Here is a 26,927-nt window from a genome sequence, read left to right as displayed (position 1 = left end):
ATTTACAAGCTTTTTATTTTCATGATTCACTTGATTCTTAAAATAATTCCATGAAACTCAATAAATGAGGTTATTAGTCTTATTTTTATGGTGTTGGGGATTAAAACCAGAGGCCCTTGATCACTGAGCTATATCCCTAGACCTTTTCATTTTTTATTTTGGGATAGGGTCTCATTAAATTGCTTATGGCCTTGCTAAATTGCTGAGGCTGGGTTTGAACTTGTGATCCTCCTGCCTCAGCCTCCCAAATTGCTGGGATTACAAGTGTGCACCAACATGCCCAGCACTAGCCTTGTTTTATAAATGAGAAAAATGATGCTTAAAGAGATCAAATGACTTCCTTATGGTCAAATATTGGTAAGCAAAGGCAAGTTTAGAACCAAGTTTTTCAATTTCTTGCTAAAATATTCTTTCTGTTATACCATTTTGGTTTTCAAACAAATGAAGAAACTATAGTTCAGGGGTAAAAATTTTATGCTTCTAGAAAGGCAGCTTCATTTGGTAACTCTTTGTAATAAGAACAGTTTACAGAACAAAATGGACATGTATGTCATATAAAATATTTGATAGTATGCTCAAAATGTCCTGAGAGAAAGTTTAATCAATAAATTCAAAATTAGAAAAGTTGAAAGTCATTTTACATTCTTAACTGATTCTCATCCATCTCGTCTATCTTTACTTGTACTGGGGAGATTGTAAAATGCAATTTGAATGCTAAATTTATCAAGCATCTAACTCATTTTCCTTGTCCAAAAAAGTCTTTTTTCTACACTTCTATTGTATTGAAATGGGAAAATTTGGAAATTTACTTGGACAAAAATGCTGTTACTAAAAACATTCTTGTGTCTATATGGAAAATTTTGAAAGTGGTTCAAAGTTAATTCCTTTTTTCATGGAAAATGTCAGTATATAAATAAATTTTGTATTTTCTTGTCTAAATCCAGACAGTATACTACAACATTAAAATATCTGCGATTGAGTGGTCCTTCATTTTTGTTTTTATAAATATTTGCTTAAAATATTTTGTCTGAGGGCTGGGGATGTGGCTCAAGCGGTAGCACGCTCTCCTGGCATGCATGCGGCCCGGGTTCGATCCTCAGCACCACATACAAACAAAGACGTTGTGTCTGCCAAAAACTAAAAAATAAATATTAAAAAAAATTCTCTCTCTCTCTCTCTCGCTCTCTAAAAAAAGTATATATATATTTTGTCTGAATCCTTATACATCTTATAAAATAAAATTTTCAAGAGCAATAAATCAAGCAAAAAATGAGTATAAAACTTATTTTCCCACTTTCAGGCAAAAATAAGAGAGGATAAGTACTTCTGAGAATCGTAAAAAATCTGGGATCTTAAACAAGGAACAGCTACTTTTGTCCTAGTCAATATTTTTGAGGGCTGGGTTGTAGCTCAGTGGTAGAGTGCTTGTCTACCTTGGGTGAGGCCCTGGGTTCAATCCTCAGCACCACATTAAAAAAAAAAATTAAAAAAAGTTATATTCTTAAAAAATACTTCTGAGACTGTTTACTTTGCAATTGAACAGCATACTTTTAAATGCACTTTAATATTCAATATTAATTAACTCAAGGTAATATAACTCCTAATAAAATCTTCAATCAGACAAAAAAATCCATTTTGGACTGTCAAGAAAAGTGCATAATACTGACATATCTGGACACTAAGGTCAGCTATATGCTAACAAGGTAAGAAGTAAGAATGGAGGAAATTATGTAGATACTCCAGTTTCAAAAAGTTGTCTGCCTCGCCTGATAATTTAGCAAAATACCCAATCTTGTAGTGTAACAAGCATAGTGCTCTGAATCAAATAGCTTACAAAATAGTGTTAGTATAGGCCTAACTTTTTAAAATGCTATCATTGCATCCTTCTGCCATTAATGTTGATATTTATCCTGAAGCGACATCCAATTTGTTCTGGTTCTTTGGCATGTTTGAAGTCAGCAAAAGCACTCCTTCCTGGGCTTTACTGCTTCCTCGGAAGAATGCACAGTATTTGGAACAAAACCACTTTTAACTCCTTCCCAGCCATCCTGAATACAAATTTCTCCCTTTTTAATAAGTTCATATATGTCTCTTGTCAAGATTGTGAAGGATTCCTCTACATTTGTAGCATCTTTTGCTGAGGTTTCTATATACTTCATTCCACAGTCTGCCGACAGTTTTTCAGCTTCTTCCCTTGTCACTTGACGTTGTGAAGCTAAATCACACTTATGTCCCACCAGTAGAAATACAATCTGAAATGGCTGTACGTGCATTTTTGCTTCTTCTAGCCAATCTTTTACATGTTCAAAAGATCGTCGGTTAGTAATGTCAAATACTAAAAATCCACCAACTGAGTTGCGGTAATAGGATCGAGTTATTGATCTGAAAAATAAAGAGAAAAGGGGTTGTATAAGACAATGTATTATCTTCCTCTCCTTCAAACAATGTAATACCATAAATAAAATTTGAAGATATTTTAATGTGATTTAACTAGAATTTACAAATCAAATATAAAGTGTCTCAAATGAACAAAAGTATTCTATAAGACTATCATGCAAACCTGTTTCATACACTGACAGAACATTAATATTTTTAGATGGATATGGTATATCATCTCACATGATCTATGATTATGTTTTTAAATATCTGACAGCATAATTATTGCATCATTATAGGTAAAAACAGTCATATAAAAAGACTAGAGAGGGTCGGGGTTGTGGCTCAGTGCTTGCCTAGCTTGCATGAGACACTGGGTTCGATCCCAGGAACCACATAAAAATTAACAAATAAAATAAAGATATATATAAGACAAAAGAAGGACAGAGGTTGCACAGCAAGGTGAATCCTAAGAATCTCAGCCTGTCATGTAATTCAACAACTCCCCCCCACCAAAAGTTTAGAAAAAATAAAAAAGAGCAGTATTATGGACTGAATGTTGTGTTCCCTTCCCCCAATTTTTATGTTGAAATCCCAATCCTGATTGTGTTGATGTTAGGAGGTAGGCCTTTGGGATATAATTTAGGTTATGAGGAAGGGCCCTTATGAATGGGATCAATGCTCTTATAAAAGAGACCTCAAAACTCTCTAGTCTTCTTTCTACCATGTGAGGCTACCACAAAAAGATGGCTGTCTACAAGCCAGAAAAGAGTCATCACCAGAACCACACCATGCTGGTACTCTGATCTTGGGCTTCCAGCCACCAATACTGAGAAATACAATTCTGTTGGTCAAGCCTCCCATTCTATGGACACTTGTGCTAAGACAGAAAACGTATTCCAATATTAGCTACAGGTATATGCCTCTGCTATACTTATTCAAGAAACAGGAAGTTATTTGGACCTGGGATATGAATCTGAGAAGTGCTGGTGATTCTCAGTTTGTCCCTCCAAGGATTCGTCTCTACTCTTTTCTCAGCTTTAGGAATCTGGGCTTTGGAGAAAACTCTCCAAATGGAGGTCAGCCAATGGGGGATACTAGATGGGGACTGGAGGAAAGGGAAATAAGGATATCTATTCCTTCCTTTGTCTCTGTTGGGCATGGCACAGCAGTGGTTGTATTCCTCTGCTTCTGGTTAAGGTTCCTTTTGGGTAGTCCCTTTCCCATGGCTACAGCTGTCACCAAGTTTTGATAGTACCATTCTAGCAAATATTTCTTCCAGCCAGGTAGTTAATGGCCTCACACTGTTGCTATTCCCTAGATGCTTCAACATCCTTTGTTACTGCCTTTGACTTTGACATCTCTGGAAATAGTCACTTTATTCAGCTCTTTTCAGTTAACCTACTATTGTGCCACCTGTTTCCTGGCTGAATTATGAGGTAACATGGCAAGACAGCACTGTTTTTTGTTGTTGTTGTTTGTTTGTTTCTTGCCCTTACCTATGTTATTTTCTCTACCTATCATGCCTTGTAGCCCTTTTCTGTCTAGCAAACTCCTATTTCTCCTTCAATAGTCAGCTCAGGAATTATATCACCTGGGAGGCCTTCCCTGCCACTGACTCTTAGGCTCTGTCTTAGGCACTCCTTCTCTTATTTCCACTGAACTGTTGTGGCCTCACTGCCCTCGTGATTATATCAAATTTCACACTGTGCTGACTGGATTTGCTGGTATGTCTCCTACTCAATTCCAAGTTCCTTGAAGGTCAAAAAATAATTTTTAAAAATGTGTGTACCTAATAATCATGTTGCCTGGCAAATACAGATGTTATTAAATGTTTGTTATACTGGATTAGTGAATCATCTTGGAGAGGGAAAGAGCTAAGTGTTCTGAGTCAGGGACCCTGTGTGTGTGAGTGTGTATGTTTCCAAGTGGCCAATGCTTCTCATAAACCCACCTGACTACTTGCCTGAGGCACAAAGATTTTTGTGAAGTGCCAGAGGATTGTCTGGTGCTCTCCTATTCTCCATCTTTCATACATCTTCATTATCCTTATTGCTAAAGCTACAGCTCAGTTCAATGACCCAATACCACAAATACTTTTGTTGTCAGAATGTGAAGAAAGTATTTTACCTCGCTTTTCTACTTCTCCTGCCTCCCAGTTTCTCCTCATAATTCCTAATAGGTTCTTGAATGACTATTTCTAAAACACTATTCTTGAGGATTACATTACTGCACAGTAATTGCCAATAAGAAAAATCTCCCACAATCTTTAGCAGGCTATAAATAATGCCGTTCATTTAAGTTGTTGCTGTTTTTTTATTTTCACAGGATAGTTAATTTGTTATTGTTTTGCCACTTCATCTTTATATGTTTGAATTTAGGCAGATGTGCATTGTCATAAGAGAAACTTAATTAAGGCTGTCTTGTTAGACTGAAAGCTTTAATTTATTCAGGCACCAAGTTTGCATTATTTTACCCTCTCCCAAATTTAATTTGCCATTACTATAATTTTTTACAATTTGCCTTTTGTGGTTGAAAAGTCAATATTAAAATGCTTATGTAGTACACTGAGGCATGTCTTACACATGTAGGAAATACCATGTTTTCTAGTCCCTGGTATTTAATTTTGGAAATCAAATTTGGAATACAGTTGGAAAATCATCCTATAGCAAAGTATTTGTAATACACTCTACAAAACTATCCTTATTAATAGTTGGAATAAAGGTCTCAATATGACATCTGACATTTTCTATGTAATAACCTGATCTCCAAGTTCTGTGTGTGAGTCTAGATATTATGTTTAGAACTCTGACCTGTGAGAGCTGGAGATGTAGCTCAGGGGTCAAGTGCTTACCTAATCCAAATTCAATCTTCAATCCCCAGTACTGCAAAAAGCAAAACAAAAAAAAAAAAAAAAAAAAAGAAAGAAAGAAAAAGAAAAAGAAAAGAAAGTAGAATTCTGGCCTCATTAGGCTTGGCTTCAGATTTATATATAGTTGTCCATGGGATACAGTTTTTCCTGAAACAATAGGGCATCCCTGCTGTCAGTTAGGGAAAGGGCAGGCCTTCATATAGAAAACTTGAACTTGAAAGGGAGGTCTTGCAGGTAATGAGGAAATTTTTTTCTCTGGACCTTCCTCCTTTAGGTCTTTAGAAGTTTTTGAAGGTATTATGAAGAGGTAGGGAACAGAACTCAAAAGAACTACATATGTGGTTCTCCCACTAAGGAACTTAAGAATTCATGATAAGTAACAATTCTTTAAAAGCAACAATACTTTTTTTGCATATTGCTTTATATTTATTTCCTTCTGGGCTTTGAAAGCCTCACTGAATGAATGGATGACTTAAAGGAAAAAAAACAGAGGAAAGGCAAGAAGAACAGAAGGAAGAAAGGGAGAGAGTAATCCATAAATGGATTGTAAACTGGTCTCATGTGTATAAAGGTGGAATTAAGAGCTGTGAGACCATCCTCTGGCAAGAATGATAAAGGGGTTATAATGATGTGATACGATAGGAAAGGTGAGTTATAGAGGGCAGGGAGCAGGGCTACAAGCTCTTAGTAGCTCCTTGTCCTTCCCAAGAAGATTTTTTTTTCTGGTTCTGGAAACTGAACCCAGGGCTTCACAGGCTAAGCATACACTCTGCTATAGAGCCACACTACTATCCCCTGGTTTTGATTATAAAAGAAATCTGGGGCTGGGGATGAGGCTCAAGCGGTAGCGCGCTCGCCTAGCGTGCATGTGGCCCGGGTTCGATCCTCAGCACCACATACAAACGAAGATGTTGTGTCCGCCGAGAACTAAGAAAAAATAAATAAATATTAAAATTCTCTCTCTCTCTCTCTGTCCCCCTCTCTCACACTCTCTCTTTAAAAAAAAAATAAAAAATAAAAAAATAAAAGAAATCTGCTTGTTCTTTTATACTCTGAAGGCTGTACTATCAGCATATATTATTTCATTTCCCGAGGAACAGTTTCCTCCGAATGTTTTATCCAACTCCTGAAACTTGCTTTCTCTGCAGCACATTCCTGTTGCTTATTCTGTAGGATCAGGAGGTGCTGGCTAATGTTTCCTCAATACCACATCCAGATAGTTATTCCCTCCCAACCCTTATTGTAAAAAAAATCCTCCTCTCCTGAGAGGCTTGCACCATCTGGCTTGTCATCTGCCAACTGCTTGGTCATTCTCCATGTATTCAAGATTTTAGCAGTTTACTTTGTTTTTCTTTTTCAATTCCTGTCCTTTTGCCTACTGATTTCAACATCAATTTGTATGGGTTTTCCAATGTCATCTTCTAGTCTCTTGAATTCCACTCATAAACTTTCTCCTACATTCTTCCTTTCTTCTTTTATCATCAGCAGAAACATTCACCATCTCCAAGTCTGCAAATTCACAAAGTCCATTTTTTAATCAAACTCTTACTGCCTGCCTGCATATTTTTACCACAATAATTCTTTAATTTCTTTAAGATTTGTAATCCACTGACCAATTCTATCACTTTATGTCATTAATATCCACCTATCTGTACCTTTTTCCATATATTAGATTCTGTCATCATCATCACTGTATGGAAACAGCTAAAATCCCAAGCCCTTCTCCCTCTAACATATTCATCTGGGAAAACTATTTCTTGATCAGTCCGTCATGCAACTGAAAGTTTCTAGGGAACATCACTCAATCAGGCAGACTGGTGACAGTATGAATTAATTATAGATAATCCCAAGTGGGTATTTGTCAGGAGCTGCCCTGGATGCAGATGCCTTTAAGTCCTGATGGACGGGGTTCTGAACAATTATTGCGTTCAGTCTGGTGCGATAGTGCCAGGTCTCAGTAACTTGGGTTTTACCGCAGCTTAGATAACAAGGCGTGGCTCCAGGAGTAGGTGTCACCTGCTGGGGTTGAGTTACACTCACCTGTTCCTTTGTAATCCTACACCTTTGCCCTTTTGGGGATAGAATATTCCATGGAACCTCCTCTTGTGTGTCCCCTATATAAGAATAAAGAATTACAGTGGCTCTCTCTATTTTCATGACCCTTAAGGTTGGAGGGCTGTCTCGGATTTTGAAAAGGTACTTCTGTGTGTTTGAGTGCTTTTGTTGTTGTTTTCTTAAGTTATTGGAATAGTCAGATTTTATGAACCCAGCACAAAATTAGGTTGCCAGCTAGGATAGATGGCAATAGGTTCAATACTGCTGAGGAATACTTCTAGAATTAAGAGAAATTCTTCTCCCTTTTTTCTCACATTTAGATTTCTACCCCAGGAAGAAATGGAATTTCCATTAAACTGTTCTTTACACAAAAGAGAACCGGAGGAACACTTTAGCCCTTTTATGAACTCCTCTACAGAAGGACAAATGGCTGCTCTGCTTGGTTAGAGTCTAATTCTCAGGTCAGGGGACAGGGTCAATGTGTGTTCAAAAACTTTCAGCTGCATCATGGACTCTGGCAAAGCATCTTTTCTCCTTCCTTTCCATTTTCTGCATCCATGCTACTGGCTTCTTATGTGACAGGCATGCAGGTGCCATGTTTAGTTTGCTCACTGGTGAATACCCAGTGGTTTACAAGTGCCTGGTACATGAAGGGTACTCAATCTATCTTAGTGAGTTAATGAATAGTTGATTTCAGAGTCATATACATAGCTGTTGGGGAAATAGGAGAAATGATAGAGTAAGGAAATTTGAGGGAAAAGGATAACAGCAGTACAAAAAAGAAAGTTGTTCAATAGTAGATCCATTAGTAATGTGGTCTTATATTCTCACATCAAGGTCACTGAATTGCTATGAGAATATCATGTAAGAGGTAAATCAAATATTCAGAAACACACACCCCATGAAAATATACTAGCCAGAAATTTCTGCTGTTTCTTGAGTGAAGGGGTTCTTTAATCAGGAGCAGATTGAAGAAAACAAAAAGATAAGTTTAATATATTATGTTCCCTACAAGAAGAAAGGTACATAATACCTGGTGAACCTTTTTGAATTTTGAAGGTAATTTGTATAGTAAAATGTGCTTCTCTGACCCATTAAGTGGGCAACCCAAAAGGCTACCCACTTTAAGAAGACTGAAAATGTGAAGTTCCTTTTGTTGGTCTAAACTATACTGAAAGCAATTTGCCTTTTGGGTCATGGGCCATCAGATCTAATGGTAGCTGTATATAGTGCCTACAGCAGACTGGGATGTTCAATTAAGCCCATGGAAACCTCTACTGGACAATTGTAGGAGTGGCATTTTGGAATAAAGTTATGCTTTTTGTCAAAGGCTATTATGCTTTTGAAAAATAGCTCTTGGTTTATAACCTGGCTTTGATAAAGAGTAAATGCCTGGCTACAGAACACCTAAAGACCTTGCAATCTGAGTGCTCACCAGGAGCTGAGTGTTCTGTGATTCACCAGTCTGGAGCTTCATCACCAAGCAGAAGTCATATATACAGGCAGGAGTATAGGGTGGGACCTGAACAAACCTGGAGCAATAAGTCTTATACATCACCCTCTGAACCCACAGCCATATCTATATTTCCCTATATTTAAAGAATATGCAAATCAGTCTCACAAAATGGCTCTAAAAATATATATTAGCATCAACCAGCTCCCCTCTATGGTGAACTTGAAGATTAATGGAAAAGAGAAACTCTCCACTTGTGGGGCTTCTAGTGGTGCAACTCATTGCCTACTTTTTCCAGGAGGGATGGAGGCATACAGGTAAAGATCCAAACCAAACCATGAGCAGAGGCTAATAGGATTGATAGGTTTAAAAACAAAACCCCCAAACCAAACTAAACCAAAACAACAACAACAAAACATAATTGGAGGACTGGTAATTGGAGATTTGGGGAAGATGCATGAGTCTAGAGTATATCAATACTTGTATCTTATGTGAATGCTTACCAAAAGCTGCCTCACGGAGTTCTTATCATTAGTAGAACAGAACAGACCTATAGTTATTAGTATCGTCACTCCAGTTTGAACTCAAAGTAATCATGGTACAGAGAGGGAGGCTGTGCCTGAGCTCAGTAGAGACTTTCTCTTACCTAGGCTGGCCTAGACTATCATTGCTTACTACCCAGTTTTCCGGTAGCTACTGACAACTTGGATGTGGTGCCTTACTCATGGAGTGGATGCTGACATGTCCTCATTGTAAGGTATTTAATCTGGAATCAGGCTGTGCTAGTAATACTATCTATGAATTTAGGAATGCATTATATACAGTTATGATGTTCTACACGTTGCTAACAACTAAAGAATTCATTTAATAGTGGCAGAGACAGGAAAAAGGGCTGATGCCAAGGGACTCATTGATCTTATCATGTCACTAACACCTAGAGACATACAGCCCTATAAAACTGGGCTAATAGGACCGATTTATGTCCATGTCCAAGTTATGACACCTTATAAGATTTTGGCCCAATCCTTCAGGATATTCATATTCTAAAGTAGATCAAAACAGTAAGTGGAGTTTTCCCTCATAAACAGAAACTGTAGTATGGGAAGCAAAGGGTGAAAATAGGGTGATGGTGCCTCTCACAATTGCACTTAATGAGTCACTAAAATTTTTTGTTGCATCTAATCCCTGTGACTCTGAACTTTGCTGATATAACGGTTTTAGTATTCAAGGGTGTTTTAGTCAGCTTTTTTGTTGCTCTGACCAAAAGACCCAACAAGAACAATTTAGAGGAGAAAAAGTTTATTGTGTCTCATGGTTTCAGAGGTCCACTCTATGGTTGGTTAACTCTGTAGCTATGGGCCCGAGGTGAGGCAGAACATCATGGCAAAAGGGTGTGGCAGAGGAAAGTAGCTCAGGACGTGGGAACCAGGAAGCAGAGAGAGAGAGCTCTGCTCACTAGAGACAAACTATAAAACCCCAAAGTCATGCCCCAGTGACCTACTTCCTCTCGCCACTCCAGATGTCCAGTTAGCATCAGTTAATCCATATTAATGGATTAATTGACTAATTAGGTTATAACTTTCAAAATCCAACCATTCTACCCCTGAACATTCCAGAATGGAGTCACACCTGAGCTTTTTGGGTGGGACACTGCATATCCAAACCATAAGAAAGGAGAAATGCATTCACTGGAGGACCCTGTTGAGTTAGCAACTGAGGCTACCAACTGGCCATGTGGGGCTTCTTTTTTTTTTAAAAAAAAATATTTTTTAGACATTGCTGGGCCTTTATTTTATTCATTTATTTATATGCAGTGCTGACAATCAAACCCAGTACCTCACACATGCTAGGCAAGCACTCTACCATGAGCCACAATCCCAGCCCCCATGTGGGGCTTCTTATGGTAGTGAGTAGGCAGAAAAGGAGCAATTGCATCATGAGGACCACACAGACTTCCTGTGGTTCTGATGCTCAGAATTCATGGGATCTTTTGGTTCATTTTAAGCCTGATCCTCTAGCTTTCTTACAAGTTTCTGTGACTCAGACATGTTTCTTGTTTCTTATACTTTTGATTATAGTCCTCAAGTTGGTTTTGTTGCTATCTACCAAAGATCTAACTGATAAAGTCAGCATAGATTTTTTTTTTTTTTTAGTTTTTAGATGGACACAATATCTTTATTTTCTTTATTTATTTTTATGTGGTGCTGAGGATGGAACCCAGTTGCCTCACATGTACGAGGCAAGCACTCTACCACTCAGCCACAGCCATGCCTCCATAGTTCATTCTTTTTTTTTTTTTTAAACTGTGACTACAAGTAATGGTAATGTACTGTATATTTCAAAAATCAAAAGAAAGGGTTTTAAATGTTTTCACCATAAAGAAATACAAATGTGGAGCTGGCTATGTAGATCAGGGGTAGAGTGCTTGCATAGTCATGCACAAGACTCTGGGTTTGATCCCCAGCACCACATGAAAGAAAGAAATGTGGGTGATGACATCCTCCTGGGCCTTGGCAGGGCTAGGAATGCACAGCACACAAAGAACCCTGGATAAATAAAATTTAAAAAAGAAAAAAAGAAATACAAATGTTTGAGGACACAGATATGTTTAATCTAATTTAAACATGTACAATGTGTACACATATCAAAATATCACATGGTACCCGATAAATATGTACAATTTTTTGTTTATGAATCAGCTTGAAGTTAATTTAAAAATTGTGAAAAACACAGTGAGATCTATCCACTTAACAATTTTTAAGTGTACAGTATCGTAGTGTTAACTATAAGCACTGTGTTATACAGCAGATCACTATCAGTTCCTCATTTTGCATGACTAAAACTTTATATCCACTGAACAGAACTCTTCCTCTTCCCCTCCCCTGTCCTTTGACAATCATCATTCTACTCTGCTTTTTTAAAGGTAAATAAGTATTTACCTTGTATAAGTGGAATCATGCGGTATTTGTCCTTATTTAAGTGGCTTATTTCACTAAACATAATGTCCTGAAGGTTCATCCATGTTTAGTGTATGACAGTGTTGCCTTCTTTTTATGGCTGAATAATATTCCATTGTGTGTATGTAGCATATTTTCTTTATTCATCCACAAAGTTCATTTTCTTTCTTTCTTTTTTTTTCTTTTTTGTGTGTGTGTGGTGCTAGGGATTGAACCCAGGGCATTGTGCATGCGAAGGAAACACTCTACCAACTGAGCTATATTCCCAGCCCCCACAAAGTTCGTTTTAACATATGTATTGCTTCAGAATAACAGAGAAGAAAAATGGTTGTCTTGTTCATGTAAAAAGTTTTAGTTGTTTAAGTTCCCTCTCTTTAATTTTTTCCCCCTGAAATCATATATAGACAAGTGATTATGAGACAGCACCAGAGTTTGCTTACATTTTGTTAACAGTGGTCCACTTTATGCTTTGAATATAAACCTTGCTGCTCTGCCACTGCAACTTATTTTTATTTTTTTTAATATTTATTTTTTAATTACAGGTGAACACAATATCTTTATTTTTTATTTTATGTGGTGCTGAGGATCAAAACCAGTGACTCATGCATGCTAGGCAAGCACTCTACCTCCAAGCCACAATCCCAGCCTTGCAACTTTTTTTTTTTTTAAAGAGGGAGAGAGAGAATTTTTAATATTTATTTTTTAGAATTTGGCGGACTTTGCAACTTATTTTTCATGTTTTTTCTCTTCCTCTCTCCCTGCTCCTCCCTAATCTCCTCCCTTCCATAATGTCAAGGGAATAAGGATTACTTTTCTTCCCCATTTTAGGCAGATTTATCTGTCCCTAAGTAGACACCTACCATAGGAATGAAGTAATCCAGAAGTTGAGGATGGCACCAGAAGATCTCAGAAATGACTAGCTCCCAAGTGAACAAGTGAATTACATCTCCAGACAGAGAACAAGTGTAATAAGTCACCTCTTAAAAACTTCCTGGGGCTGGGGTTGTGGCTCAGTGGTAGAGCGCTCGCCTAGTATCTGCCAGGCACTGGATTCGATCCTCAGCACCATGTAAAAATAAATGAAGATATTATGTCCAACTACAACTAAACCCCCCCCCCAAAAAAAAAAAAAAACCCACAACTTCCTGTTCCTGTTGATGGGCAGAATCACAGTCTTTGGGACAGGAGTCCCCACTGTTTCTCCTTTGCTAGCAAAGTAATAAACCTTTTCTTTTTCTCAAAACTGTGTCCTCATTATTGGACTGGCATCAGGGACAAGGACCAAGCTTTTAGCAACACATTTACAAAGAATTACTTAATATATGATTAATTCGATCAAGTGTGAATGACAAATACCTTAGCAAATTTGTAATCTTTTCTTTTACTGGGGATTGAACCTAGGGCACTTTATCACTGAGCCACATTCCCAACCCTTTTTATTTTTTATTTTGAGACAGGGTCTCACTAAGTTGATTAGGCACTAAGTTGCTGAGGCTGGCCTTGAACTTCTGACCCTCCTGCCTCAGTCTCCCAAGTCACTAGGATTATATGTGTGCACCAGCACACTCAGCAGGGAATTTATAATCTTTTTGACACAAATGATATGATTATTAAGATTCTAAAAAATGTAAATGATATCTCAGACAAGTTATCTATTTTCCTGGTAGGCACAGAAAACAAGATGCTATTGTCACATGAAAGACAAATTCTATAGCCATCTGAATGCTCAAGATTATATTTAATTTTTTCCCTGAAATAATCTATAGACAAGTGATTTAGACATAATCTTATAAGTTACTTATAAGTAAAATTTTAAATGTAAGTGGCAAGGTTTTATATATATTATGTACTATCTATATCTATATCTATATATATCTATATATCTTGTATGTTATTATGAACTTTGCTATGGACATAGAACTCTTTAAAAGAGCCACAAAATATTGAGCACTTGCTGACTTAGATAAAAAATGAACCAGATGTTTCATCCTGGAAATGCCCTTCTTGTGGTTTGGCCAACTTTAAAATAGGCATTTAGAGAATGCCAAAGGCTGTTGGCAGCTAGTAGCCTATGAGCACATTAGCCTCGTGAGTGCCTCTTATTCACCATGACATTATATTCCTTCTGTCCTTCTGGGAATAGTCACTGTGTTGATGTTTTATTTACCTGCTTCTCTTGCCTTGTAAAGCTGGCCCTCAGAACTGATTTCCAAAGACTAAAATACAAGTCTCCCATACCTTTTATTACTACTGATTACTATCGACTAATCCCTGCCCCTGCCTAAGATCCTGAAACCTGGCACTTTACACTTAGGGTAATTCTTTTTTTTGTTTGTTTGGTTTTTTTTTTTTTTTGTTTTTATACTGGGATTGAACCCAGGGGCACTTAACCACTGGGCCACATCCCTAGCTTTTTTTTTTTTTTTTTTGTATTTTATTTAGAGACAGGGTCTCACTGAGTTGCTAAGTGCCGCGCTGTGGCTGAGGCTGGCTTTGAACTCAAAATCCTCCTGCCTTATCCTCTGGAGTCACTGAGATTACAAATGGGCGCTATCATCCAAACAAACATCAGAACTCTTTTTGTTGGTATAATTCCAGGGTCTTTCTATCAAAAACCTGGTCTATTATTATAGAAGTTCTTTATAATAATAATGACAAGACCTAATGGACCATATGGATACATGAACCAATTGTTCTGTGGCCACCTTTTATTTTCCTTTCATGACAGATCATCATTCATTCCATCTCTAAAATTATCCAGCTTTTATTTCCAAGTCAATTGAATAGATGAGGTTCTTTGCCTTCTAGTTTCTCTCTTTTATTAGGTTTGTGTTTTTATCAAAGTTACCTGTGTACGTTTCCCACTTCTTGAACTTAACAATATTGTTATACCATAATTTTGGTAAGATCATTTCTTAATATTTATGTTATACTACCCATATAAATTTGGTAAATTCTTTATTGTTTTGATTTCTCCCCTCTGTTTTTTTCTGATCTCTTTTTATGGAATGCCTAATACTTGTACACTGAACTTTTTGGACTGACTCTCTTATTTAAAATAAACAATTTTCCCCCTCTGCCTTTGTCTTTTGTCCTTTTTTTTTTTAAGAGATTTTCTCAACTTCTTTTTTTTAATTTTTAGTTGTAGATGATTGATGTACACAATATTTTTATTTTTTTAATGTGTTGCTAAGAATTGAACCCAGTGCCTCACATATGCTAGGCAAGTGCTCTACCACTGAGCTACAACCCCAGCCCCTCAACTTTTTTAAAATATTTTTTCAGTTGTAGTTGAACATAATACCTTTATTTTATTTATTTATTTTTATGTGGTGCTGAAGATTGAACCCAGGGCCTCCCACATGCTAAGCAAATGCTCTACCACTGAGCCACAACCCCAGCTCCCCTCAACTTCTTTTTTTAATGGTAGTTTCAAAAGCTCTTTTGTTCTTAGAATATTCTTTTTTAGTATCCTGTTCCTTTTTAATGATTGCAATTTTTTTCCGTTTATTATCTCTCTGAGGAAATTAAAGACAATTTTTGTTTAGTTTTTAAATATTCTCATCTCCTTTATTAAGTTTTTGTTTCTCCAGTTATTTCCTGTTGGTTTGTCTCAAGGTTTCACATTAAAGATTTTCTATTATTTCCTATAATTTTCCATTGAGACTAAAGGCCTCATTATAAAATGATTAGTCAGGATTATTTAGTTGGTGGAAACTCTAATTATTGGTATCTTTAAGACTTTCCTTGTGGCTTGGTCAGATTAGTCAGAACTGACTTCACCAATGTCCTGTCTGAAGGGTGATAGCTTGACTACTACTGGGAGCTATGTCCAGGAAGAGGGCAGAGGGCATCTACCATGCATATATTCACTTAAAGTTCTTACTTTTTAACAAGGGACCACAACCCCAATCATTTCTGGTGCTTTCATCCAAAGGCCTTATGTTTAATTCTTTTCAAGAATTAGTTTTCAGTTTTTTGACAACATGGGGGAAGAAGTCCCTCGGTGTGTAGAGGATGTAAGGGGATGTGAAGATCCAATCTTTCTTTAACAGACTGATAGTGATCCATCCTTTAGCACTCCCACTTCCAGAAGTATCTGGTGCCACAATTTTGTGAGTCTTTGGAGGATTCAATGGTATGCATCAAGTGGGTTGTGGATTTTTTTCAACCATTAGTTTAGAAATCATTAAAAATTTTTTTTTCCAGTGCTCAAGATTGAACTCAGCGCCTCATGCATATACATTCTACCACTGAACTACACAGCCCCATAATTCAGTTATCTTGAGTCTGACCATTCATTTATCATGCCCCAACAGTTTTCCTTCTTCCCAAATTTTGTTGCTGTTATTTCTTTGTTCAGGAGGGTTTATGGTTTAAAAAAATTATTATTGTGATTTTAGCAATTTCAGGAAAAAAAACTAAAGTAGATATAGCTGTTCAGTCTGCTATCTTTAATAGAAGCCAGGTCTTTTTCTATTGTTATTGTTTCCTACTGTTTTCCATTTATTACAGACATATCCATCATGTCCCAGCATCAAGCACCACCTTCTTTGGGATACATCTTCTGAATCTGGTCTTCACTCTAAACACAGATGGCAACTCCTCCCTCTATTTTGCCACTGAAATTTATTTTAGTACTTACTATCCCTTACTGTAATTATTTGATTATTTTTCTTTATTAAAATCTGCAAGAGGGCTAGGGTTGCAGCTTGGTGTTAAAGTGCTTGCCTAGCAGGTATGAAGTACTGGGTTCAATCTTCAGTACCACATAGAAATAAATTAAATAAAAGTATATTTTTTTAAAAAGTCTGTAAGAAGGACTATCCTAACTATTCCCCAGAATCTGTTCTACTATTTTCCTTTAGTAACAAAACCCCAAAAGTTTTAGCTGGTACTCAGAAACCCATTTAGAAATTATGTTCCTTTGTGTTTCTTGCAGTTATTTGTGGTCATGGCACTACTTTGAGTCACAGGATCTGAAAGTAATGTATGCAGTCTAACTAAGGTTCATCTACTTGAAGAAGAAGCCATTTGTAAAGACATTCTTTGCCTGTTCTTGCCTGCTAAGCAATGGCAATGTTGGAGATTCCTGGAAACTGATGTTGAGGCAAAGCCACCATAATTACCCAGGAGTGCTCATTCTATAATATATGATTCTATTACAGGAGAGAGTAATTAGGCTCTATTTTATTATTTAAGTTGCCATATTTTGGTGGTTTCTGTAATAGCAGTACAGCCTGTTTTCTATCTACTACAGACACTACAAGGACTTTAAATGTGAAACAGTATTATTTTTATACCTCTAGTGACTGGTATGTAGTTAAGCTAAATAAATGTATATATTTCCACAATTAAATTACTATCTTGGTTAATTTTGCTTCTAAGAAAGCAAGCAAGCAAGCAAGCATTTAAGGATTGGAAAGCTATTTCACTATACTTACAAAACTTTAGAACACTATATCCAGTATTTGCTCTCCAACACCTCTCCTTGTCTAATGAGGCAAATACCTCATGTAAGTTTCTCCACTTCAGTGTCAGTGTTCATTATCAGTACTGCTACTAACATGTAAAGCTATTTTCCCTTTTGTTTTTTGAATACAGCAATAAACTCAAGGTTTGGGTCTATGGGGATAAGGAGTTGGGTCTTATGCAAACAGAAATACTTTCAGGATAGAAATTGCACAGCACTCATTAAAACTCATTTCAACCGTAACAAGAAGTCTAGTATAGTAGAAAGAGCACTGAACACAACATTAGGAGAACTGGGCTCTTGTGCAAACTACCAACAAGCTATGAGGCCTTGGGTAAGTCAAAGGTTCTCTGGATATTAACCATATTATTTTTTAAAAAATGATACTTTTATATCAGATCATCTCTATGTCCCTGTCAGATTCTGTGGCTATAGTTACTTTTCTACCAAAAAAAAAAAAAAAAAAAAGAAAAAGAAAAAAAAAACAAAATGTTAAGCACAGTGTAGCTGATCTCTGTAGTTTCTTTCATGTTTTTTCCTCCTCACTTTCTTGGACTTTGTTTTTAATTCTTCTCTAATTTTCTTTACCTTCAATAATTCTCTGCTATAGTATTAATTATACCTTCTCTTCTACTTTTGATTCTCTTTTTAGTGTGTAGCCATCTATTCTCTAAAATTTTTCTTAAATTTCAGCTATTTACTTCATTAACTTTTAAAAATATTTTTTAATCAGTGTATTATTGTTATACATAATAGTGGGGTTAGTTTTGACATAATGACATATGCACGGAATATAATTTTTTTTCATTTCAATTCCCAGTACGTCCACCTTCAAACCTCCCCTCCTTCCCTGGATCATCTTCCTCTACCCCACTGATCTCCCTTCTATTTTTATGGGATCTCCCCGCCACCCCTACTTTTTATTTCCTTATTTCTTTCTAGCTTCCACATAGCTTTATTAACTTATGTTTTCCTATTCCCAAAGCCTTTCTGTAGTAATTTTATATCTAAAATATCTAGTTATGAATGTTTAACTATTTGCTTCTTTATATTCCAGGTTTTCTAGTGGTTTTTATTTGAAGGCTTTGTGCTTGAAACAAATACTAATGATTTTTATGATCTGTGTAAAAGTTTGACAAGTGGCTAAAAGTCAGACAAGAACATAAATCTTTTAGTTTTGAATGAAGGACAAAAATCAAAGGACTCTCAAGAGCTTCTAGAAGTCTCCCTAACATATAATAAATCAAGTATTTAAAAAGGAAGCCTTGATGATATCCCCTAGAAACACTAGTAAAAGTGACATAGAGAATCATGAGAGAAGAAAGGAACTGCCTACACTTTAAAGTATAAGTTCCAAAAGTGCATTCTGTAGAACGTTATTATAGTAAAATCCTCTCTGTAAAAGCACTCTGGACTGGGAAACACTATATCTACCTCAGGGGGTCACAACGTATACTAGTATATTAAATGACCTGAGAAAGGCTCAGGGTGTAGCTCAGTGGTAGAGTGCTTGCCTACCATGATTGAGGCCCTGGGTTCAATCTCTAGCATCAGAGTGGTAGTAGTGGGGAGCTCTGAAGAGTACTGCAATGACCTGGCATTTCCAAAGATCAAGAAAGGCTTTTCTCAAATGACACCTATTAACATCACTTTGAAAAATGCAAGCCTAAAGAAAAATGATAGGCAATGCCTATAATTTGAGAATCTATAATTTTTCTTCATATGGCTTTCTCTTATAGCTAGGATGTTCTTAGTATCTACTAACTCCTTTTTATGGCATTCTCTCTTGATCTCTTTGCAGAGAAGAGGTTTCAGTTGGACCATTCACTGTTCTTTTGTATGTCTGTCACCAAGGCTATACTTCAGTTTTATCTATTTGAGGACATCCCACCCTAAGTCCTGTGAAAAGGAAATACTTTTGGAGAAGCTAAAGAATCAGAAGAAAAGCCATTTTTCACATTCTGGGTAGAAAAAGATAATTTTAAAACATATTATGATCAATCATACAAAAGTAGGAAAAAAATAGGAACAGTGCTCACAGTTTGTCAAGAAAAGTCTTTGATGACCTTTTGTATGTACTTTGATAGAGAGCTTTCTCATTTGACTCCTGATGCACTCAGCCAAGAGAAGTCTCCATTTCCTTATCTCAATATTTTTGGCACTGAGGTATTTTTTTTTTAAAGAGAGAGTGAGAGAGAGAGACAGAGAGAGAATCTTTTTTAATATTTATTTTTTAGTTTTCGGCGGGCACAACATCTTTCTTTGTATGTGGTGCTGAGGATCGAACCCAGGCCGCACGCATGCCAGGCGAGCCGCTACTGCTTGAGCTACATCCCCAGCCCAGCACTGAGGTATTTTTGATGGTGCGCTAACTATTGATCAGCATATGGTCTTAAAGACTTTCTGTCAATAGTGTGATCATTTGCCTTAGCAAGATGTCCCTAAATTAAAAATCAGTCATTACCATAAGAAAGAAAGTAGAAATAATCATTATATTTTAAGAATGTTTAAGAGAATACTGTTATGATTTTAAATCAAACTAAGATAATATGCCAGCTAGCTACCAACACTTTACTAGTAATATATATCTACAAAACTACTATCTGCACTTTGGTGGGGTTGGGTGGGGTTACCAGGGATTGAACCCAGGGGTACTCTACTGGAGCTACATCTCCAGCCATTTTTATTTTTTATTTTGAAATGAAGTCTCACTGTGTTGCTCAGGCTGGTCTCAGATTTGTAATCCTCTTGCCTTAGCCTCCTGAGAAGCTGGGATTATAGGCATGTGCTACTATGTCCAGCTACTATCTGTATTTCAAAACTCTTTTATAGCTTAAACTAAAGAAATCCTTTTAAATTTAAAACATATTTTGTCTTCTACATCACATTTTTCTGGAGTTCCTATAGGCAAGTACAGAAATTAATCACATGTTTTGTAATAGGCCAGGAAGACTGTGTGAGGTAGCAATTTTTAAAGTGAATGTTCTTGAATCATATATTGTCAGAATTGATTACAAGTTACTGACACTTAGATGTAGATTTATTAAAATCATAAAGTATAGGCTTTATAGGTATTTTGTTTTAGAAAGAATTAAAGAATACATATATTTTTCTTTTCTTTCTTTCTTTCTTTTTTTTTTTGGAGAGGGGGGCGGTACTGGGGATTGAACTAGGGGCTCTCAACAACTGAGCCACATCCCCAGCCCTTTTTAAAAATTTTTATTTAGAGACAGGGTCTCACTGAGTTGCTTAGTGCATCAGCAAAAGCAAGGAACTGGCTTTGAACTCGAGATCCTCCTGCTGCAGCCTCCTGAGCCACTGGGATTACAGGCATGTGCCATAACCGTGCTTGGCACTAAAAATAATCTTGAGAGTATAAAAATGTTTGGCTACATGGATCATCTTTTCACATTCTGTTACACTTGTTAGAAATGATGTTGCCTTATTCTTACATACATTTTACTCCGAAACACCACAAAATAGTCATTTTGGGATGAGACTGCTCACTTTCCTCTTCTGTCAATTTTTCTTTCCAAAAAAGTGTACCATTACAGACACATTTGCATTATGTGACTCATAATGCCTACATAGTGTATTTGTATTACAATATAATATTGTATTATATGTGAGTGCATCTCAATAATCTGACTGCAGGGGAACTGATTCACTGGCTAAACACCCAATTAGATTATCTCCTTCAATAATTTCAATAAGAGGCTCAGAGACAGAGAACTGGGAGTCAACAAAGTTCAAGAATAGAAACAGACTAGTGGGGAAATCCATTTGGAATTTTCATACTTCAAAACACACAGATGTTTGAGAACTAAAGAAAGAGTTAAGAAATATGGTAAAGAAAAAGATACACAGCAGAAGAGGAGTTGAAGGAAAGGAGTTGAAGAAGTATGTGGTCGGATAGGGAGAAGCCCAGTAAATCGAGTGGTACTGGAAACCACCTCAGGTTTTGGGAGGGGGTGCAAGTAAAGGGCTGACTCTTATGTAACAGGTACTATCTATACCACTTTGCCAAGTTAATTAGCTGTCTAACTAATGTTTACGTATCTTCCATTACTCCAAACTTTAAATATGTAATAATTCTGCCCTCCCACCCTCCCCAAGTGACTAAAGCAATTCATCATCAGAGGGAACTTTCCCCAAATGACAGTCCTTAGAACACTGTCATCCATAGATTTTCATATTTTGAAAATAGCACCTCAAATAAATTTGGGAAATGGAGTTTAATCAAAGTTAAGCAGGTTTCTTTGCTGCAATTCTTAGAGCTTAGATATGAATTTTAAAGGAAATGTTATATGGAATACAGAAATGTCCAAACTTATATGATCACAGAACTCATCTTTCAAAAAGAATCACAATGGATGTGATCTGCAGAAAATACCCTGCAAGCACTGCAGGAGGAGGACATTATTCTCTGAACTTTATATTCAATGGCTATAACTACAACACCCCAAGACCACAGACAATGTGGAAAAAAGGCCAAATCTGTCTTGAATCCTGGAGATTTCATATTCCTATCATCAACATTGCTACTTCCTTATTCCACTTTATGTATTAGTTCATTTTCTGTTACTATAATAAAATATCAGAGGTTTTATAAAGAAAAGAGGTTTATTTAGTTTACTTTTGGAGGCAAAAAGTCCCAACAACATGGCTCTGGGAATGGTGAGGCTCTCCTTGACTACATCATGTCATAGGGGATGGTATCATGGTGGAAACATGTAAAAGGGAGAGATCATATGTCAAGATAGGAAGCCAGAGAGCAGAGAGGAACCAGACTAACACTTTAATAATAGTTCACTCTTGTGGAACTAACTGGGGTCCCATAAGAATTACTTAATTCTTTTCAAAGGTGATACCCATAATAACCTCAAAATTACCTTATACTAGGGCCCACTTCTTAAAGGTCCCACTATTTCCTAATACTGCCATGTAGGGAACCAAGCTTCCATACATGAATCTTTGGGAAACAAACCACATCCAAATCATAAAACTTTATATTTTTATTACTTTAAATGTTTTTTATGGAAAAAGTTCAAAATTTATATTCTTATATTTAATGCTTTCCATATTTCCAGGCTACTACTATACTTACCCTTATTAGCACTGTATTAAACATTATTCTTATTTTCTTTACTGTGACACTTCTCCTGTGATTAAAATTTTTAAAAAGTGATGCTAGATGTAGTGATACATGCCTATAATCCTAGCAACTCCAAGGCTAAGACAAGAAAATTTTAAGAATAAGGTCAGCCTGGACAACTCAGTAAGACCTTGCCTCAAAATTTTAAAAAATATTTTTAAAAAGTGGTAGAGCACTCAGGGTTCAATTCCCAGTATTGGAGGTGAGAAAGAGAAGAAAAAGAAAAAAAAAAACTATTAAAAGTAGTGATTGATAGTGTTCCCAACAACAATGCCAAACATCTTCCCTACCTCCTGGGCACATGGTGGCCTAGTCTGTGTGGCCTTGTAACTAAAGTTCTCTTTAAGGAAGTAACGGTCTAAATGGTCTAATTTTTTCAAAAGGAACATCACTTGGTTTAGATCTCTTTCCCTTTGCTCTGAGCCTACATGGTGTGCCTGCAATCCAATTTTTGTGCATGCAGATGATGAAAATGTCCTAGGGATGGCAGAAAACTAAAAGATAAGGTACCTGAATGATACCTAGAGCAGAATTACTACACAAACTTGAACCACTTACCTTGAGATTATGATGATTATATTATTATTACATAAGAGATGGGGCCTAGGTATTATATGAGAGAAAAATAAACTTCTATTTTTCTTGAAGGCATGGTAATTCTGAGTTTCCCTAATACGGAAATTTAACATTTTCCTTCATTAAAGAAGTGTTAATAACAGAAAATTAATATCTAAGTTTATATTATAGTTTAGAATATGGTCACATATACACTTGTTTGAAAACTTTTTTCACTTTGAGTTTGTTCCTTTTTATGTCATATAGGTAGTTATCACTTACTAGAATACGTTAATCTAAAGACTGAAAACAAAAGCGAATCATGATCATAATTATCAGCTGTTCTATTGTTCTGAGCCATATTTTTTATTTGTTTATTTTTATTTATATATGACAGCAGAATGCATTACAATTCTTATTACATATATAGAGCATAATTTTTCATATCTTTGGTTGTATACATAGTATATTCACACCAATTTGTGTCTTCATACCTGTACTTTGGATAATAATGATCATCACATTCCACCATCATTAATTACTGCATGCCCCTTCCCTTTCCCTCCAACCCCTCTGCCCTATCTAGAGTTCGTCTATTCCTTCCATGCTCCCTCTCTCTCTCCCACTATGAATCAGCATCCTTGAGATTGGCTAACTTCACTTAGCATTACCTTCTCTAACTCCATCCATTTACCTGTAAATGCCATGATTTTATTATCTTTTATTGCTGAGTAATATTCCATATTTTTATGTTAAGCTACTCCATAAGCTTCTAAAGTAGGATCCTTTTGTAAGTTTATGTCTAACCACCAATAAACCTCCAAATACAGTTTTTTTACTATTTTTTTTTAGTTGTACATGGACATACAATATCTTTATTTATTTTAATGTGGTACTGAGGATCGAATCCAGTGCCTCACACATAGGAGTCAAACATTCTACCACTGAGTTATAGCCTAGTCCCCCAAATACAGTGTTTACCACAAATTTCTAATGGTGTGATTATGAGAAATCACAGTAATGTATCTTCAAGTATCATTTTCTATGAAATAAAATGTGCAAGAATATCTATTATTCAAAGTAAGTATATTTTTCTGGATAAAGATACAAGATGATTTAATAGTAATCACTTTAAATGCAATTTTATAGTAAAACATTATGCTACATGATAGAAAAGCTAAGCATTTGGACATAGCTACTGAAATATGTATTTGTGAATATATCTTTGGTAAAGAGCCAAACAAAATAAAGTATGACTCATTGTCAGTAAACATTCCCTAAATGTCCTTGCATTACAATGAAAGAGTTACTGTGTGCTTTTAATAATGTATATAAAATGAATTACTATTTGCATTCTTCTCAAAAGCATTAAAACCCAATCATCTATTTAGCAAAAAGGTCTTTAAAGTCAAACAAATTAATTATCCTTTACTTTCTTGTCAAAAAGTTGAGGAGCCACTTACTTATAAGCAAACAATTAGACACAGTAAGATTTTATTACCTATGTTTCTTGTAGTTGTAACTCCTAGAAGTTACTTGAAGTTGAAGGCAAAAATGTTATGTTTTTATTGTACTGTTTAGAGGATAGAGAAAGAGTTACTTAATAAAAGTTTTTTTTTCTACACCTGAAACATTTCAAAGTTCATCTCTGATTGAGATCACAAGTGAAAAATTTACAACCAACCTGAGAGTTAAAACTGGGAAGAAATCTTCCAGATCATAATGACACCTGCCTTTCGCAGATGAATGACAAGTTTGAAAAGTATTTTAATTAAAGAAGACTTCTTGAAAAAGAAACAGAATTTCTTCATGGAATCTCAAGTATTGTATAAATCAAATCAATAAGTTTTCACACCTGTCATAAGATAGGCCTTACCAACTTTCCATTTCATACATAAGAAAACTAATGTATAAGCAAGCTAAGCAGTTCCCTTATTATCTCTATGAATCAGTGTCACAGCTGGGAATGAAAGCCAAAATTCTGAATATTGGACATTCTCAAGATGTAGGCTGATCTCATTCGGATGGATGCTGGCTGGGGGTGAGGGAAAGCCATGTTTGGGAAGTCCCCTCAAGGAACACTGTATTTCACGAACAGAGTATTTGCTGAGGAACACAAAATGCTTGCTTAAATGAGTTTCAAATGATAATGTGATCATTAAGAACCAAAACACTATAAGATATCTGCTTTCTTACCTTCCTTTAAAATAAAGTGTCCTTGAATCATAGGACTTGAAAATGTGCTTTAAATTTGGATCAATCTCAAATATCCAAGAAATGCGCAGAGTTTCGTTTACTATTTAGTTACACGAGCTGCCTTTGTGAAATCCTTTAGACTCCCAGTGAACCTTTAGAATGAGACTATTTGGGTCCCTCTTTCTCTATTTAGAAATCTATTTTCTGTTCTATTATCACCCTGGAACATTAAGAAGCGATCATAAGTGAAATAAAGAAGCTCCTGGCAAATTCCCCCCCCCCGCCCCCGCCTCTCTGTAAGTAGATAGATATATCCCCACACCCCAGCAACGAACCAATGGTGGCAAACTTCTAAAGACAATTCGAACCTTTAAACACCCCCCCACCCCCACCTCACACACTCACACAACTTCAGCAGTGCCAATGTCCCTGATGTTGCATGTAGTTGTCCTATAAACCATTCCCACGGGTCATGGCCCAGTATTTTCTGATGACCACATTCGGTGCTGTGAGGTGTTCAAACCATTACCGCATCCATCTCCCTGTGAACCATGCCCAGTGAGCTCATGCAGTAGCCTGGGTTGGGACTCTGCTTGCTGTCAAGCTTAAGGATCAATCACGAATCAGGGAACACTACTTCACAGTTCTCCCCGGCCGCGTCGACAGGGCGCCTCTCGGTTAGGGCACCAAAAGGGGCACTTGGAGGAAGGTGATCGGATCGGAGAGTGCTCAGACTGGAAGCTGGGCAGGGGAGAAAACAGTGGCGGAGCCCAAGGGGATCAAAATGCCATCAGGGGCAGAAAGAGTTGGGGAAGAAGGGAACGCGAGGGTGACCCCGGTTCAGGCGGGAAAGGAGAAATAGAAAGGGGGCGCAGGAAGTGGGCGCCAAAGAAAGAAGTGAGAAATTGCGGAGGAGGAAGTCGTCCCTGGAAGAGGAGGGGCAAAGGGGAAGCAAGAATGGAGTGTTTGCACTTTCAGGAGGGAAGGGCCAAAGCCTCTCCGGACCAGGGCTGGCGGGGCCGGCGCTTGGGGAGGGGCCGTTGCGGGCAGGCGGGGTGGCTGCCCGCCCTCTGGGTCCCCGTGGTCTCGGCGCAGGCGGCCCTACCTGAACCGCTCCTGTCCCGCCGTGTCCCAGAGCTGCAGCTTTATCCTTTTGCCCGGCTCGATCTCCAGCAGGCGGGAGAAGAAGTCCACGCCGACCGTGGGGTCGCAGGCAGGGGAGCGCAGCCCGGGGAAGCGGCCCTGGGTGAAGCGGTGCAAGAGGCACGACTTGCCCACGGTGGAGTCCCCGATCACGATGAGGCGGAACTGGTAAATCCAGATGGTCTCCATGGCTCACGTGCCCCACCGGCTCCGGGCCGCCCCACCCGCGCTCGGCCGGGCAAGTTCGGCGGCGGGAACTGTCCCTTCAGCACCTCCCGGGCGCCAGCCTGCCGGCTTCCAGCATATTCCTGCGGCTGTGGCCGCCGCCTGGTCCCCGCCCTCTTGGGAGGGAGAGGCGGGGCCCGGCGGGGCGGGGGCGGGGCCTCAGGCTGGGGGGCGGGGCGGGGGCTTGCGGCACGCCAGTTCCCGCCCCTGACCGCTGTAAATCACTTTACTCCAAAGCTCACTGGGCGCTGACGCAAAAGTGGGAGTGGCGAAAGGACGTGACGGCAGCAACAGCCAATGAGAATAAACCAAGGTCTCAACTCCGAGAGGGTCAGCCAATGAAAAGTGAGAGTGATTATCTTACGGGCGTCCCGGCGGGCTTGTCAGATTAGGGCTCTGATTTTCGAAGAGCAGGAGGCCATAGCTTTATTCTGTTCTCCTGCTTTTTCTTTAATCGATTTGTTACA

The 26,927-nt window shown here is 37.6% G+C and overlaps 1 protein-coding gene across 1 annotated transcript; it reads right to left on the bottom strand.

Moving 5' to 3' along the window:
- Window positions 1-1,955: 1,955 nt before the first annotated feature.
- Window positions 1,956-26,424, bottom strand: Rab39a (RAB39A, member RAS oncogene family). The gene is made up of 2 exons (XM_026399059.2): window positions 26,198-26,424; window positions 1,956-2,382 (listed from the first exon to the last, which is right to left on the bottom strand). Exons 1-2 carry the CDS (start codon window positions 26,422-26,424, stop codon window positions 1,956-1,958), a joined length of 654 nt encoding a protein of 217 aa, XP_026254844.2.
- Window positions 26,425-26,927: the final 503 nt, after the last annotated feature.

This window comes from Urocitellus parryii, chromosome 4 (assembly GCF_045843805.1).
Source record: "Urocitellus parryii isolate mUroPar1 chromosome 4, mUroPar1.hap1, whole genome shotgun sequence".
In the NCBI taxonomy this organism is placed as follows: Eukaryota; Metazoa; Chordata; class Mammalia; order Rodentia; family Sciuridae; genus Urocitellus; species Urocitellus parryii.
The sequence above is the reverse complement of the archived record's forward strand: the minus strand, read 5'-3'. Positions and strand labels throughout refer to the sequence as shown.

Bases quoted from the DNA above. Each gene is read 5' to 3' on its own strand.
- Rab39a (XM_026399059.2), bottom strand. From the start codon at position 26,424: ATGGAGACCATCTGGATTTACCAGTTCCGCCTCATCGTGATCGGGGAC. The intron at 2,383-26,197 runs GTAGGGCCGCCT...TTTATTTTTCAG, and splicing joins GCGGGACAGGAGCGGTTCAG to ATCAATAACTCGATCCTATT.